This window comes from Eleutherodactylus coqui, chromosome 7, assembly GCF_035609145.1.
Source record: "Eleutherodactylus coqui strain aEleCoq1 chromosome 7, aEleCoq1.hap1, whole genome shotgun sequence".
Lineage (NCBI taxonomy): Eukaryota > Metazoa > Chordata > Amphibia > Anura > Eleutherodactylidae > Eleutherodactylus > Eleutherodactylus coqui.
Genome location: NC_089843.1, coordinates 58,169,227 through 58,184,689, shown reverse-complemented (window position 1 = coordinate 58,184,689; position 15,463 = coordinate 58,169,227). Strand labels below are relative to the sequence as shown.

The window sequence follows — 15,463 nt, the reverse complement described above, 5'->3', positions numbered from 1 at the left end:
CTGGACGTCAGCAGCCAGGTATAATGGCGCCCACTGAAGTGTGTTATCCTTTTATAATAATGGTTTGTCTATGCAAGTGGTCATAATTATGGCTGATATACAGTGTGGGACCACCTTATTAGAGACCCCCCATCTGGTAGTGTGCTGGACCTCCTTTGGTCCTCAGAACTGCAGCAGTTCATCATGGCATAGATTCCACTAGGTTATGATATCATTTTGCAGGGATATTGGCGCCAGTGGACAGGAAGCTTCTTGTAGTTGTCACAAATTAGTTCGCGGTGCTGACCAGCTGACAGGAAGGGATCATCGATTCATGCTGCTTGCACCAAATTCTGACCTCTTATCAGCATGGTGCAACAGAAAAATGGATTCATCTGACCAGGAGATGCTTTTCCACTCTCAGTGATACAACTTTTGCACTCTTTTGCCAACTGGAGTCTCGTCTTTCTTTTTCTCTTAACTAGTAATGGCAATGGAACTGGGTTTCTGCAGTCATTGTCCAGCCGTGGAAAAGATGATGAGTTGTGCATTCAAACATGTTAATTCGAGCACCAGTGTTGTACTTAGCTGCAATTTGCTTGACTATTCAGCACTTGGTTGCCAGAACAATGCTTGACATCCTCCTCTGATCCCTTTCAGTGAATTTTTTATGTCCCCAGGATCAGCTTTCATTGGATGTTTTTTCTTGATCACGCCATTCTTGATATACTCTCCCCACCATTGCACAAGAAACCCGCACAAGGTTGGCAGTGAAATCCTGGCCTTAGCTAGTCTAGCCCTAATGACAGGCCTCATTGGAAGTCGCTCAGATTGCTGGATTGTCCCATTCTAATGTGGATTCACACCAAAACTGATCCACAGAAAACTCGTCACTTGATTTTGAGCTGCACTCCAGGGTTACAGGGATAATTTCCATACAGGGAAACACTAGTTGTGAAAAGGCCAGGATCTCTCATATAGTGGTCATTCAGTGTAGATTAACTCTGAGGGTGCCTACCCACTGGCGATTTTTTTTCCTGCGATGCTAAATTGCGTTTTGTGTTTTTTCTGAAGAGCAATTAGCATAGAATGTGTTCTTGTCCATTTGGGGTTTTTTTTCGTTTCGTTGCAATTTTTCACATAGGAACTGTCAGTTGCATATGTCTCCTTATTTTTCTCTTAATGCACCCATGATTGTCAATGGAAATTAACGAAAAACGCCGCAAAAAAGGCACGGAAAACGAGCGAAAAACGCTGCGTTTTTCACGCACGAAAATCGGCAAAGCCAGTGGGTAGGCGCCCTTATTAGGGGTTAAGTGCAGAAAAAAAAAGAATTTCTGACTTTTTTATTTGCACCATTTACTATCATAATAAATAATGTTTTCATACTGTATGTAGATCATTGAAATAACTTGATTGCAAGCATTTACATTGCAAAAACACATGATTTGAGAAAGAATTAGGTCACCTGTTTTTATTCTTCCATCTCTCCCAATAACTCCATCAGGGTCTACGCTTGTGACAAAAATAGGCAGGTCCCACTCCCAGTTCGATACTCCACCAGCCACTGTCATGCCTAACGACTCTGTATGATCCTTAACAATGTTCACAATCTTCTCCACACATAGTACTGTTCGATTAGCATTCTGGTAACAAAGCGATAAGGTTAATGAGATATAAAAGTAACAATTTAGAAGATCTTATTGAAAGTATCTACAATAGTAATGAGCAAACTTTTGAAAAGTTCGGTTCAGCCGCTTTGACAAACCTTTGCAAAAATTTGTGTTTGGTCCAAATTAGTTTGAACTGAACCGGAAGTTCCTCAAAACCCTTAAAACTGGCGAATAACACTGTCTAAGAGCGATAAAAGCCCTTTATAATACTCTGAGAGTGTTATACAGGGCTTTTATGGTTTTTAGGCTAGATTCACACGAACGTATATCGGCTCAGTTTTCACGCCGAGCCGATATACGTCGTCCTCATCTGCAGGGGGGGGGAGGCTGGAAGAGCCAGGAGCAGGAACTGAGCCCCTGCCCCCTCTCTGCCTCCTCTCCGCCCCTCTGCACTATTTGCAATAGGGAGAGGCGGGACGGAGGCAGGGATAATTCTTGGAACTTAGCCCCGCCCCGCCTACTTTCATTGCAAATAGTGGAGAGTGGGTGGAGGGGAGGCAGAGAGGGGGCGGGTGCTCAGTTCCTGCTCCTGGCTCTTCCATCCTCCCCCCCCCCTGCACATGAGGACGACGTATATTGGCTCGGCGTGAAAACCGAGCCGATATACGTTCATGTGAATCCAGCCTTAGACAGTGGTATGCACCAGTGTACAGGACTAGTGTTGAGCGAACCAAACCAGTAGAACCCTGTTTCATGTAGAACTTTATTAAAATCTTGGATCTTCTAGCAAAGTTCTACCCGAAACAGGGTTCTACTACATCAGTTCTCTCAACACTAATTCACAGACCAGACAAGACCACCTTTTGGGGGAGACAACTCCTTTTTTCCAGTATATTTTCAGCTCTATCACATATTATGCATACTTCATCTTCTTTAAGAGTATCACCATTTTGGGTGGTCATACCAAAGGCTACCATTAAGTCAATGCTCGTTAAGAAGGAAGACTTACAAAGTAAACCCGAGACAATTGTAATGAGTAGGAATAATAAAGCTAATGTACATAACTTTGGTTTATATTGAGTTATTATCGGTGAAAACAAAAGCCACTGAAATGTACTGAACACAGAAATTAATGGTCAGATGCTGTCGATTAGAAAGATGCTGCCTGATCTTGTAAGGGAATATCCAAACAAAACAAGCTTAGATAATCCGTATAGCAGCAGATAGTGGCAATAGGATTTACTCTTGAGAAAGTCTCTGTAATTATGTGGTAGACCATTACTAGTAATTTTATTGATTGTTGGCTCATAATAAGCCACCACAGACCAATAAACCAGTGGCACACAAATCCCCCACTACTGTATACTACACTATATAATATAGCCATTAGAAAAATATTGGTTAGAAGTCATGTTCTGCGTCTAACCGTCTGAAAATACATATTAGATGTGTAACAGAAAACACAGATATTGGATGGAAAGGCCAGTATTAAATATAGATGTGGGATGCTGCATTCTGAGCCTAGTCGGGGGAATAACACACTGTATAAAGGTGGAAGGAAAATGAGATGGTACCATAATAACATTATAAATGTAATATTGCTACACAGAAAAAAAAACTTTCCTTTTACGGGTGTCAAAAGAAGATTTTTTGAATTTGGTGCTGTATTTGACTAAACATAAAATTATTTTTGGGATAACTTCTTTAATGTTAATGGAGAAATCACTTACTATTAGTAACAGCAGCAGCAAATAGTACTAGTAATATGTGTGTCCATTTCACCGCTGGAGTAAGGGCCAAGAAATCACCCTAGTCTAGAGATTGAATCCATGCGACATGACGAAAAAGTCCTTCAAACGGTCACTATTGTTTCAAACAACTTGTTTTCATGGGATTGCCAATGTGATAACTAGCAAAATTGCAAATAACTTTATTTAGCTGTAAAGTGCAAATCACTTTATTTACCTCTAAAGTTCTGGCCACTAGGGGTCTCCCTACCTTCTAATTCACTGTCCTCAGCCTGTTCTCAGGTCATGCCTGTGCTTAGTAATAGAGATAACAAGATGGATAACAAGAAAAGGAGGGTGATGACTCATGCTGCCCATTGAAATCTGTGGAGAGGGAAGGGGATTTGGAGGGAGCTACTGGAGGGAGAGTCTCACACAGAGGTGGCTGCTACTTCTAATAGTAAGTGATTGCTTATGGTCTTGCAGCTACTAGAATCACATCTTCACTGCTTAGTAGTGCTGTACACTGTCCTGCATACTGCTGTTATTTCCCTGTGTGTGCTATAGATAGTTAGGGAGCAGAATCTGTGGTTTTCTGCATGTGCAATATATATAGAGATATCATAATAGCAACCTACTCCCACCAGCTGAGAGACAACTGAGAATTAGAGATACAGCCTGCAGTGTGGAAAATTATAAAAACTGCAGGATACAAGTTATATAATGGCCAGATAGATAGTTTTCCATGATGTATGCACATGGCAGTTTATTCTAAAAACTCGTCTGAATATCTAGGTACACTTTAAGAGTTATTCCTATGACAGGTAAACTTTCCATGTAGAAAATGATTGGTTTAGTGCTGATTTGCATGAACCTAATTTTCATGGATTTTTTTGCATGGTGCTAGAGATGAGCGAGCGTACTCGCTAAGGCAAACTACTCGAGCGAGTAGTGCCTTAGCCGAGTATCTCCCCGCTCGTCTCTAAGGATTTGGGTGCTGGCGGGGGAGAGCGATGAGTTGAGGGAGTGAGCAGGGGGGAGAGAGTGATAGATAGATCTCCCCCCCGTTTCTCCCCGCTGTCCCCCGCCGCTCCCCGAATCTTTTGAGACGAGCGGGCAGGTACTCGCATAAGGCACTACTTGCTCAAGTAGTTTGCCTTAGCGAGTATGCTCGCTCATCTCTACATGGTGCCATCTACAGAACAGAAATGTCTTATCTTAATTAAACTCTACATTGTCCAGTGCTACTCTATAACATCATAATTGAGGATCAAGCGTAAAACAAAAATATGGCAGCCAGCAAGCAATAAACTACAGGAAACTATTTGTCTACACTGCATAGCGTGAAAACAATGTGAAAAATAAATTAGGGGCTGTCCGCGTTCTACAATTACTTTTACAACACTTTATTGCTGAAATGCGTCTACAAATTAAAAAAGGAAGCAACTTTGCCGATATTCTTGATTATAAATCTCCTATCGCTTTGAGTTTAAAGTTCCCATACAGATTATGTGTTTCCATGGTAACAGGCTACAAAGGGAGCCTGTGTTAAGTGTTTAATCTTGCAGTCATGTGTCACTCCACACTTTTTCTTGCTGACCTACAGAATGTAGGAGATAGCAGATGGGAAGCAGCAAGGCATGATTGCAGGATTGGACTACACTCGCTTAGTCTATAAGCATGGAGACACACTAGTCTGCATGGGAACTGTAGACATAGAAGATATTTACATATTTTTATCTGAGACTCGTTGCCAAGTAGTTTTATTTTCTATTTGAGAAACACTGGAAAAATCCAAAAAAATTTACAAAAGTGCACAATCTTTAAAACCAAGAATGTAATACGATTACATATTAATGTAAACACCTACTACAGTTGCAATCAAAATTCTTCAACCCCCATTGCAAATTAGGTTTCTTTGCCAAATTTACAAACTTACAGCTGTTTGCAAAAAAAACAATCAGACAGAAACAATTTAAATAGCTCAAAACAAGTATAAAAAGTAGCTTCTCCAAATTCATCACAAAATGCCTCTTTAAATGACTACTAGAGTCTCTAATATAATACCTCATAAGAGCACATGTTTGCAAATCAAGTGCTGTCTGAAACACACCTGATGCAACTAATCAAGAGCTTCATTAGTTGCATCAGGTGTACTTGAGAAAAACACATCAAATACCTGGACTGGCTAGGACTCTATTGACTCTGATGTTTGATTGCATGTTAGAAATAAGGCTAAGTCAAGAGCTTGCCTAAAAAGTTAAGAAAAGAGATCATTGCCTTGTACAAACAAGGAAAAGGATACAAAAAGATAGAAAAAGCACCGAATGTTATTAAAGATACAGTTGGAAGCAAAGTTTGCAAATTCTAACTTAGTAGAACACTGGTTATATTACCTGGACAAGGCAGAAATAGGACGTCATCACTAGCTGCCACCAGATTTCTAAGGAAGCAGATGGTCAAAAAGCCTTGAGTGACTGCAAAAGACCTGAGAAAGATTTGGTGGCAACAGGCACTGAGGTTTCCATTTGCACAGTAAAGCACATATTAAATGCTGAAGGTCTTCACATGTGAACTCCAAGGCATACACCTCTAGTGTCCCAAGTCGTCTCCAATATGCTCAAAGCCATATAAATGAGCTACAGAAGTTTTGGGTTCTCTTGTGCGGAGCAATGAAACAAAACTGGAATTTTTCGGGCCTATGGATCAGCAGTATATCTGGAGGTGGAAGACTGAAGCGAACGCTGAAAAGATCACCCTGCCTACAGTGAAACATGGTGGTGGCTCACTGCTGCTCTAGGGCTGCTTTGCTTCCTCTCTTCCTTCTGGAAACCTGCAGCGTATGAAGGGCAAGATGGATTCAATCAAGTATAAGAAAATCCTAGGAGAAAACATAGTACCTTCTATAAGGAAGCTGAAGTTTGGGCATCATTGGAGCTTCCAATGGTATAATTATCCTAAGCATACCTCAAAGTCCACCAAGGCTTGGTTTCAGAAGAAGTCCTAGAAGACTCTTGAGTCGCCATTACAATTGCCTGGCTTGAACCTCATAGAAAATCTTTGGTAGGATGTAAGGTTAGTTGCATCAAACAAACCCAAGAATATCAGTAAACTGGAGGCCATTGCCTATGAGGAATGGGGTAAGACTCCTCAAGACCGCTGTCAGAAGCTGCTGTCATCACATTTATAGCAGGTCATAGAAGAAGGTGCTTCGCTAACTACTAAAGACACTTGTCAAGAAAGAGTTGAATAATTCTGAGACTGCAGAAGTCATTAGAAGTGGCAAATTTGGAGAAACGACTTGTTAAATTAGTTGTGTTGAGCTATCTAAATTGTTCTTGTTTGATTGCTTTTTTGCAAACAGCCAAAGTTTAAACCTAATTTGCAGCGGGATGAATAATTTCGATACATGCAGTGGATTGTTTACACATCTTGTAGTTTCTTAATAACCTTTAGAACGTCTTTAAACGTGCCAGGAGGCTTACGAAGATACAAACCACCACAAGTGACACATCCTCCGCAATATAAACTCTTCCAAGTATTATTATCAGTTTACGTTTTGGCTATATCTACATTCCAACTCAGCTGTCCTTCTCGTATGACCCTTTCAAGGCATGACACGCAAGAAAATACAGCCTGTGCCTAAATTTTCCTGTTTACTGCAAGATAAATGTTTATCTCTGAGAAGCCCAAATTGGAAGTAGTAACACGTGTCTGACACACAAGCCACAGCTGCATGTGCACAGAAAGCCGGAGTGGATCTGACCGCTCCCTCCAGCTGACACAACACGTGAGAGTCATTGAACACAGTACAGCGCAGGACTTCATCTCCCTCGCTTATTCCATTCAGCAAATCACAAGGACTTGGTAAAGAATCCAAAAGAGAAAAGTCTTCACTGATAGATGATGCTGACCTACTTCTGTCATATTTCACGTAATGAGCTTTTAACAATGCATTACTGCCCGAATACAGTCATTAGTAGAGTTCATTAGTCCATTTCAGTTCCATAGCCTCTTGTTAAACCTTAAGAGGTTTGCCGGTGTATTTTTTTCAGTTGCAGTCCAATTCTTGTGACCAACCAAGATAAAGAAATTTATGACCTAAGTCCTGCTCAGATCTATACCAAAGGTGCAGGACTACTATGATATATAAAATAGGTCATGCATTTAGATACAGACCAAGTCCAGTGTAGGACCTAATCAGCTTAGATGGAACCTGGTAATCTTCTTCTGCTTCTCAACTGGCCAAACCATATACTTTATATACAGACCAAGTCCAGTGTAGGACCCAACCCGCTTAGAAGCAACCTGGTAACCATCTTTTTCTCAACTGGCCAAAATGTAGAACAACATCAACATCATTGACGCTACTTACGTAACCTTTGATACAAACATTCTGAGAAACCTAATTTGTATAATTGGTGGCAAATTTTGGATAGTCATCACTGCATCCAATAGTGTCTGTAGCTCTATAATAGGGATAACAATGTCTGGCAGATGCCTTGTAGTATGCATTGTGTCATAAAATGACATCAGGACCTGGATGATGTCACAGTGTCTGCCCTGGCCCACATGTTGGTGCTTGCTCATTATAATTTCAGTGCGTCAATGGATGGGTCGGCTGAGCCAGCCAATCAGCGCTTGACTTTACACATGTATTCCGGCTCCTCCTCATGGAGAATGCCAGTTTTACTTCTGGTGTGAAGGTGTTTCTGGTCAAGTCGGCTGCTCCTGTCCTGTTCCACTCTCAGCTAAGTATGTTTGTTGTTAAGAATATTTTGTGGTGTTGTAACATCTATCTCCTGACTTATTGCTATTCCTACATTGGTAGTTCATCTGGTTAATTACATGCTTGTTTAACATCTATACTGTCTATATTACTATTTACTGTTGTAACCATTATCTCTGTTTTTCAGCTAGGGAGAGTAAGGGTCGCCCTCTCAGATTTCTGACATGAGGTCACCCTCATCAGGGCGAGTGCTCCACTTTTAGGGAAGGGGTCTCACCTCATTAGTAGATTAGGGTCAGATTTACTGTTCTCCCACTTTTTGGTTTCATTATGAGCATATTGTTCCTCACGTTAACATACTATGTGCATATCCATCCATTTAAGAAAATATATTACGTTTGATGTGGACGAGTCTCTAATGGTGCAGGGTTTGCAGGTACTACATATAGTGAAAGACAATGCTGAGTTCAACTTTCTGTCACTTATACTGACCACTTCATGAATTTGGGAAAACATACACTTCGATGTTTACAGCGAACAGCTGAAATGAGTCTGGTGCAGGTCATTAATATTCATATATTCACGGTTCACCCTGCCTCCCTTGCCTGCCTTCCACTGATTGCTAGCTTTCTGTAATACTGTGCATGCAGAAAGACCTGTTAATTAGCAGGTGCTTGTTGGCCAGCGGTCCATGACCTTTAATGCTCAGAGGGACAAATTATTCTCAGTCCAAGTCTGCATCCAGCCACAACACCTTAGTCATGTTATTTTTAAAGTGAACCTGTCACCAGGTTCATGCTGCCCGAACCACAAGTAGCTTGAACCCAGGACAGATATGCCGATTCATCCGATGTATGTTTTATCCTGAAATGCTGCAGTGTTTCAGTAGAAACATACTTAGAAGTTTGACTTGGCACTCAGCCCTCGGAGCTCTTGAGTCAAAGAGGTTCAACCCACCCCGAAGCATCAAGAGTGACAGGTTAACATGCTGTGGGTGGGAAGGACCTGGCACGACCGGCCTCTTTGACTCAGAGCTCCGTTCCAGCTGAGTTCCAAGTCCAACTTTTAGGTATAATTTCTCTAAAACTCTTTTGTGTTTCAGAATAAAATATACGTAGGCCAAATGGGCATACCTGTCCTGGGTACATGCAGTCTGTGTTCCAGGCAGCATGAACCTTGTGCCAGCTTCCCTGTAGAGGTGAGTGATGTAGCAAAATTGGCACCTATTGGGCACCCATCTCCATTGTTTGCTAATATCTTTGTTTGTACATGGTGGGAAGAGATATAAATACATAGTGTCCACCATCTATATGCCTCGTACATTCGGTGTTACGGATGCTATATAGATGATCTGTTGCTGGTGTGGGAGGGGCCTATTCATACCCTCTCTGAATTTATTTACTTAAAGGAGAATGAAGATAATTTGAGGTAGTACTAGTTGCTGGAGTAGATTTCTGGTAAATTTACATCAGTTTCTTGTGTAAAGTACTGCATACATAAATGTGTTAGCTACTCCCCCTCCTGACAAACCACGTCACTTTTTTTGGGAAAGTGGCGTACAGCAACGTACCTATGAAATAGTTACAAACGTTTACAAGTAGGTCTTGTGACAAATTTAGCTATTTTTTAATGCCAAAAAAGGTAAGCTAACTCTCCTTCATAGACTTCAATGAGTGCCAAATTATAATTTCATAGAATGTGAAGGTTGCACAGTAGTGTTGAGTGAACAGAACCAGAATCCTGTTTTGTGTCGAACTTTGCTAAAATTACAGTTTGCCATGAACCTGAACCGAGCTTTTAGCAAAGTCCTACCTGAAACAGGGTTCTACTGGTTCAGTTTGCTCAACACTAGTCCTGAACACTGGTGTATAACACTGTCTCAGAGTGTTCAACTGGATTTTATGGCTCATAGATAGTGTTATACATCAATTTTAGGGGTTTTGGTGAACCTTTGGTTTGGTTCAAACTATTTCGGACCAAACCAAACTTTGTGCAAAAGTTTGGTGAACTGGATAAACTAAACTTTTTAAAAGTTTGCTCATCAGGATTGCACAGTGAGGTGATACAACCTGTGTGCATGAACCCCAAGTTATTTTTAAGGTGTAGTTGTATCCAGATTATGAAAATTGTAGCAAGATGCAACAAAGCTCCTCTAAAAATAACACCCTAAAACAAAGTTGTTCAACCAAGGTATTCCTATGTATCTCCAATTATACAGGGTGTAGTCAGAAAGACGGATCCAAAGTGGATTTCTGCTTCTCACATGCTACTCTTCAACTTTGTAATTGGGTTTTACTCTCTTATATCTTACAAGGGCCACAACACAAAATTGAAATCCATATTCCAGGGCCCCTGGGGGTCTATGCACCATAGCATCATGTACCATCCATGCCTTCCCATTCAAGTGCGCTATTATTATTTCCATATAGGACACCAGTACTGAGATATAGTGCTGGATCCGGCTTTTTGACTAGACCCCATATAGCTACAGCTGGGAATGGCATACTTTTTAAGCATTTTCCTATTTAATTTTCATTGACTTTTTACTGTTCATAGTCCACCCTGGTTTCCTCTTAAAGCTGTCCTGTTAATATCTCCTTTATGGCATTGCTTACACGGAGCCTTTATAAAGGTCACTTTAATAGGATCGTAACATGAACGGTTTGCCCAGATGTACGTATCTCTGTTTACAGAGTGTGTACATAGATACATCATTAGGAAAAGACACTTTTTCCTCCTGTCCAGACAGATTGGTGACCCGGCTGCGCACTGCCCATCTCAGCGTGCTAATCGCCGCCGTGCGCTAACGTTTGTTTCCACAATGACCAATCATCTTCCATGTAGGGATGAATGATGGTTAGGGGAGTCGGCGTGCTATGAACCAGATGCTGGGATGTAGTCACAGGGTTCTTGATCTACGCTTTAATCCAGACACAGCAAAGACGTTAAGCCTCTGACAGCTGTTATCATAGCATGTTACATTTTGCCATAAGAGATAGGGTTGTGTATACAGCTTGGGCCATATATAAAAGATCTAAGAAGGAGGCAGATCCCATAAGGAGCGTATACAGTTACACGGATCGCGCCCCTCGTGCACAGATGCTCCGTGGTGCTTTACTAATTGCATGCTAGCAATGTAATTATCGACTAGAGACGTCTCATGATGAGGAATTAGAAGATTACCATATATTACACTAGTAGTAATCCTTAGCTGTTTGGAATTTGGGGTCTTCAATGAAAGAAAGAGTTACTATATACTCTGAATGGCCACTTTATTACAGATACCGGCTCTTTGGAGTTTCCCAGTATGGAAATTAGCCCAATGCAGTATAAAATTAAGTGACGAGTTTTCCCTGGATCAGTTTCATTGTGAATCTGCAACAGAATGGGAATATTCAGGGATTCCAACGAGGACTGGTTCTAGACTAGCCGGGCCCAGGATTTCATATACTGCCAACCTTTTGGGGTTTTCTCACGCACAGAGTATACTGAGAATGGTGTGATCATATAGCGAAAGGAGATATTGTGGACATAACTTGTCAAAGAAAGGGGTCAAAGGAGGATGTTAAGATCAACAGGCAGTGCAGAGTCAAGCACAACTCGTGCGAAATAACAGCAGATGGTCAGTTTAAGAGACACAGAAAAGCAACTCCAGCGGGCAAAAGAGCAAAAATTGTAGCACTAGGCATTGGAAACACATCTCCTGGTCAGATAGATCCAGATTTTGGTTGCTCCGTGCTGATGGGAGGTCAGAATTTGGCACAAGCAGCATGAATCGATGACCCCTTCATGCCAGCTGCTCAGTACATGTCAGCACCTCCATCTAATTTGTGGCAATTGCAGAAGTTTCCTGTCCACGTGGGCTGATATTCCTGTAGAACAATTTTAACATCTAGTATAGTCTATGCCATGATAGGTTGATGCGGTTCTGAAGACCATAGGAGGTCCAATGTGCAGGTCTGTAATAAAGTGGCCATTCAGTGTATAGAATAAGAGTTCTGTTTCCATATAGTAATAATTGCTGCCATTCAAAAGTTGTAACCAATGTAAATGTCCATACATGAGCTATCATTGAGGAAAATGGATTTTCAATAAATTATTATATAATTGATATCATAGAACTGTAACGTGTAAATAGTCATCGCTGCTATCCTATTAACCCTTTCCAATCCACTGTCTGACGTCTGAAGACATTCTGATTGAAGGCTGTACAACTCTGATGTTGGAAGATGTCCAGCAGGGTATTCTTACTGTTTATTACTGGCCGCTCTGTTGTCGGAGGGCCTCTCCAGCATGTCCCATACCACAGCACTGGCTCTAGCCAACAGATGGCGCCATTGTGTAATGGCAGAAAAAGAAAGCCCCCCTAGGAAACCCTGAATCCAAAATTGGATTGCAAAGGGTTAATATAATGGCATATGCTTAAAAAATTGTTCCAGGTATCTACAACGCGTCATGGTAAAAATATCCCCCCCAAAAATTGGAAATGTACATTTAAAGGGGTTTTCCTGGCATTGCCTGCTGTCAGAGCCGGCATACAACATGATCAGAGCAGAAGCCGCTGCTCTGACCCCTGTGTAGTGGCCAGCGCTCGTAACTGCAGGCTGGGGTCTCACTGAAAACAATAGGAGCAATACCTGCAATTACAAGCGCCGGCCACTTCTGCTCCAACCCTGGCGTATCCCGGCTCTGACAGAGGGCGCTGCCTGGAAAGGTTCTTTAGGGCTCCTGCAGATGAGTGTGATGTTTTAATGCTAGCGAGAGCAACATAATTGCACTCTGTACTTTTTTCCACTGCTGGGTCCATTCACATCAACGCTCACATACCCGCACCATGTTTGAACAGGCAGGCCAGCCAACGCCGTTCAGTGCACAATTTCGTGAAGACGTGTTGCATATCTGCGAAAATCTATAGACACACATTGAGCCTGGGTTGTTGCACATTTTTTCGCCTGGCGTAAATGTGGGCGCAAAAATGCTCCACGTGTGGGAACCCTTTGAAACCAATGGGTTCTTATGGAAGCGGTTTGCGTAAGCGATATTGCACACGCAAAACTGCCTTTGTGTAGGATAAAAAATCCAGTAGATACCGTGTTTCCCCGAAAATAAGACAGTGTCATATTAATTTTTGTTCAAAAAGGTTTAACTTTTTTACATGTATAGCTGCCTGGACACTATTTAAATTGACTTTTTAAATTAACTGTTAGCAGGGCTTAATTTTGGAGTAGGGCTTATATTTCAAGCATCCTCAAAAAGCCTGAAAAATCATTTTGCATCCTCAAAAATTCTGGAAAATCATGCTATGTCTTATTTTCAGGGTATGTCTTATTTTCAGGGAAACAGGGTATTATGGAAATGGCGTTGCACGTGCTTTATCAATGCGCATTGGCGACTTGTGATGCGTTTGGCAGTGGATAGAGGATAATGAGCATTATATACATGGAACTAATCAACTTCTCAGCATTAGTTGTAATGTACATAATGGAACGGTCTTCATGCAGATGCAAGAAAAAAGTAAGTGAATCCTTTAAAATGACCTGGATTTCTGCATTGATTACTAATAAAATGTACAGGTGTTCACGACAACAAGCCGAAGAAACTTTGGGTGATGCAATAAAGCAATGAACTAAGGCATAGAAGGAAAACAACCAAAGAAGGGTTGAAAAGAAGATTTGCATTATGGAATGGCCAAATCAAAGTCCTGGCCTTAGTCCATTGAGATAACGTGGCCTGACCTGAAAACGGCTGTGCATGCAAGGCACCCCAGAAATACTGATGAACTGAAACACATTTGCAGGGAGGAATGGTCCAACATGGAAATGTTTGGTGGAGGTCATTTCTGCTAGAGAGGGATTTACAAGTTATTAAATGTAAGGGTTCATTTACTTTCTCCTAGTACTACGTCTGATTATACAATAGACACATGAATGGTACAACTGTTTGTGCATTATTAGATTAGATTGTGCTCGTCTATAATTAGGACCACATTGTATTAGTAATTAATGCAGGTATAGAGGTAATGCCAAAGGGTTCACTTACTTTTTTTGCAAGTGTAAAGCTTCAGTGCTTCTGTATAGCAGCATATTATCGAGATATTTCCCCCGATGCCTTTTGAGGGGAATAGCTCCATAATATGGCATCTGATGGAGTAAGCCAAGAGGCAAGCCCTGCATGCTTTCATATGACACCGGAGGCATACAGGGGTAGAGAAAGGCCCTATACTGCTGCTATATTACATCTCCATACAAAGCAGATTTGTACACCAGCCGTTACATTCAACACCGGTTTAAATAATAAAACAGAATTGATTTTCCAAAGTTAATTTCAGAGTTGACATTGAGCCACCGCTGAATAAATCAGGAAGCTTTATAGAATAAGACGCCATAACTTTTATTTAAACCTCAGGGCTCCATATTATAGAAGCAGCACAAATTACACACAGCTACCTATTAACTTTGTCTTTCCATGGGGCAGAATAAAGAATCTAACACAAGACCACAACACTGAACTCAAAGAGAATGAGGACTTATTCTCCCATCCCTCCATTTAACCCTTATCATCAGGCAAAAACCTGAGCAGCAGTACAGACCCGCTATCCTAGAGTCCTGTCACTTGAAGACAACTAAATCAAAACATTTCTTGCACCCTTCAAGGAAACTTTGGAGCTGCTAAGAAAACACATACACACCAAATTCAGCTATATAAAACTTACACACGATACATGCAAGCTGTCCTACCCTGAAAATAAGACATAGCATGATTTTCCAGAATTTTTGAGGATGCTTGAAATATAAGCCCTACTCCAAATTTAAGCCCTGCTAACAGTTAATTAAAAAAGTCAATTTAAATAGTGTCCAGGCAGCTATACATGTAAAAAAGTTAAACCTTTTTGAACAAAAATTAATATAAGAGACTGTCTTATTTTCGGGAAAACACGGTAGTAATCGCAGGCCTTTAAGGCCTTGTCATTAGAGTTGAGCGAGAGTACTCGCTAAGGCAAACTACTCGAGCGAGTAGTGCCTTATGTGAGTTCCTGCCTGCTCGTCTCTAAAGATTCGGGTGCCGGTGGGAGGCGGGGAGAGCGGGGAGGAACGTGGGGGGGGGGGGGGGGGGGGAGGGATCTCTCACTCTCACTCTCTCCTCCGCCGGCACACAAATCTTTAGAGACGAGCGGACAGGTACTCACATAAGGCACTACTCGCTCGAGTAGTTTGCCTTAGGGAGTACGCTCGCTCATCTCTACTTGTCATCATAAAGCCTGGATCTGGTATTGTATCTTATCTATGTACTGAGGTTAGTTAGTGCTGTATATATCTACTGAGCTTGGTTCTGGTGATGCATTTCTAACCAAGCTTGGTTCTGGTGCTAAATCTATATACTGAGCTTGGTTTTGGTTCTGCGTTTATGTTATGAGT

At 41.5% G+C, this 15,463-nt stretch overlaps 1 protein-coding gene across 2 annotated transcripts in view; it reads right to left on the bottom strand.

Moving 5' to 3' along the window:
- Window positions 1–15,463, bottom strand: part of LNX1 (ligand of numb-protein X 1) — a 179,609-nt gene that overhangs the window by 37,351 nt on the left and 126,795 nt on the right. For both annotated transcript variants that reach the window (XM_066573077.1, XM_066573078.1), the window contains one exon: window positions 1,448–1,625. In XM_066573077.1, the coding sequence (XP_066429174.1) occupies window positions 1,448–1,625 (178 nt within the window). The remainder of the gene's footprint in view (window positions 1–1,447; window positions 1,626–15,463) is intronic.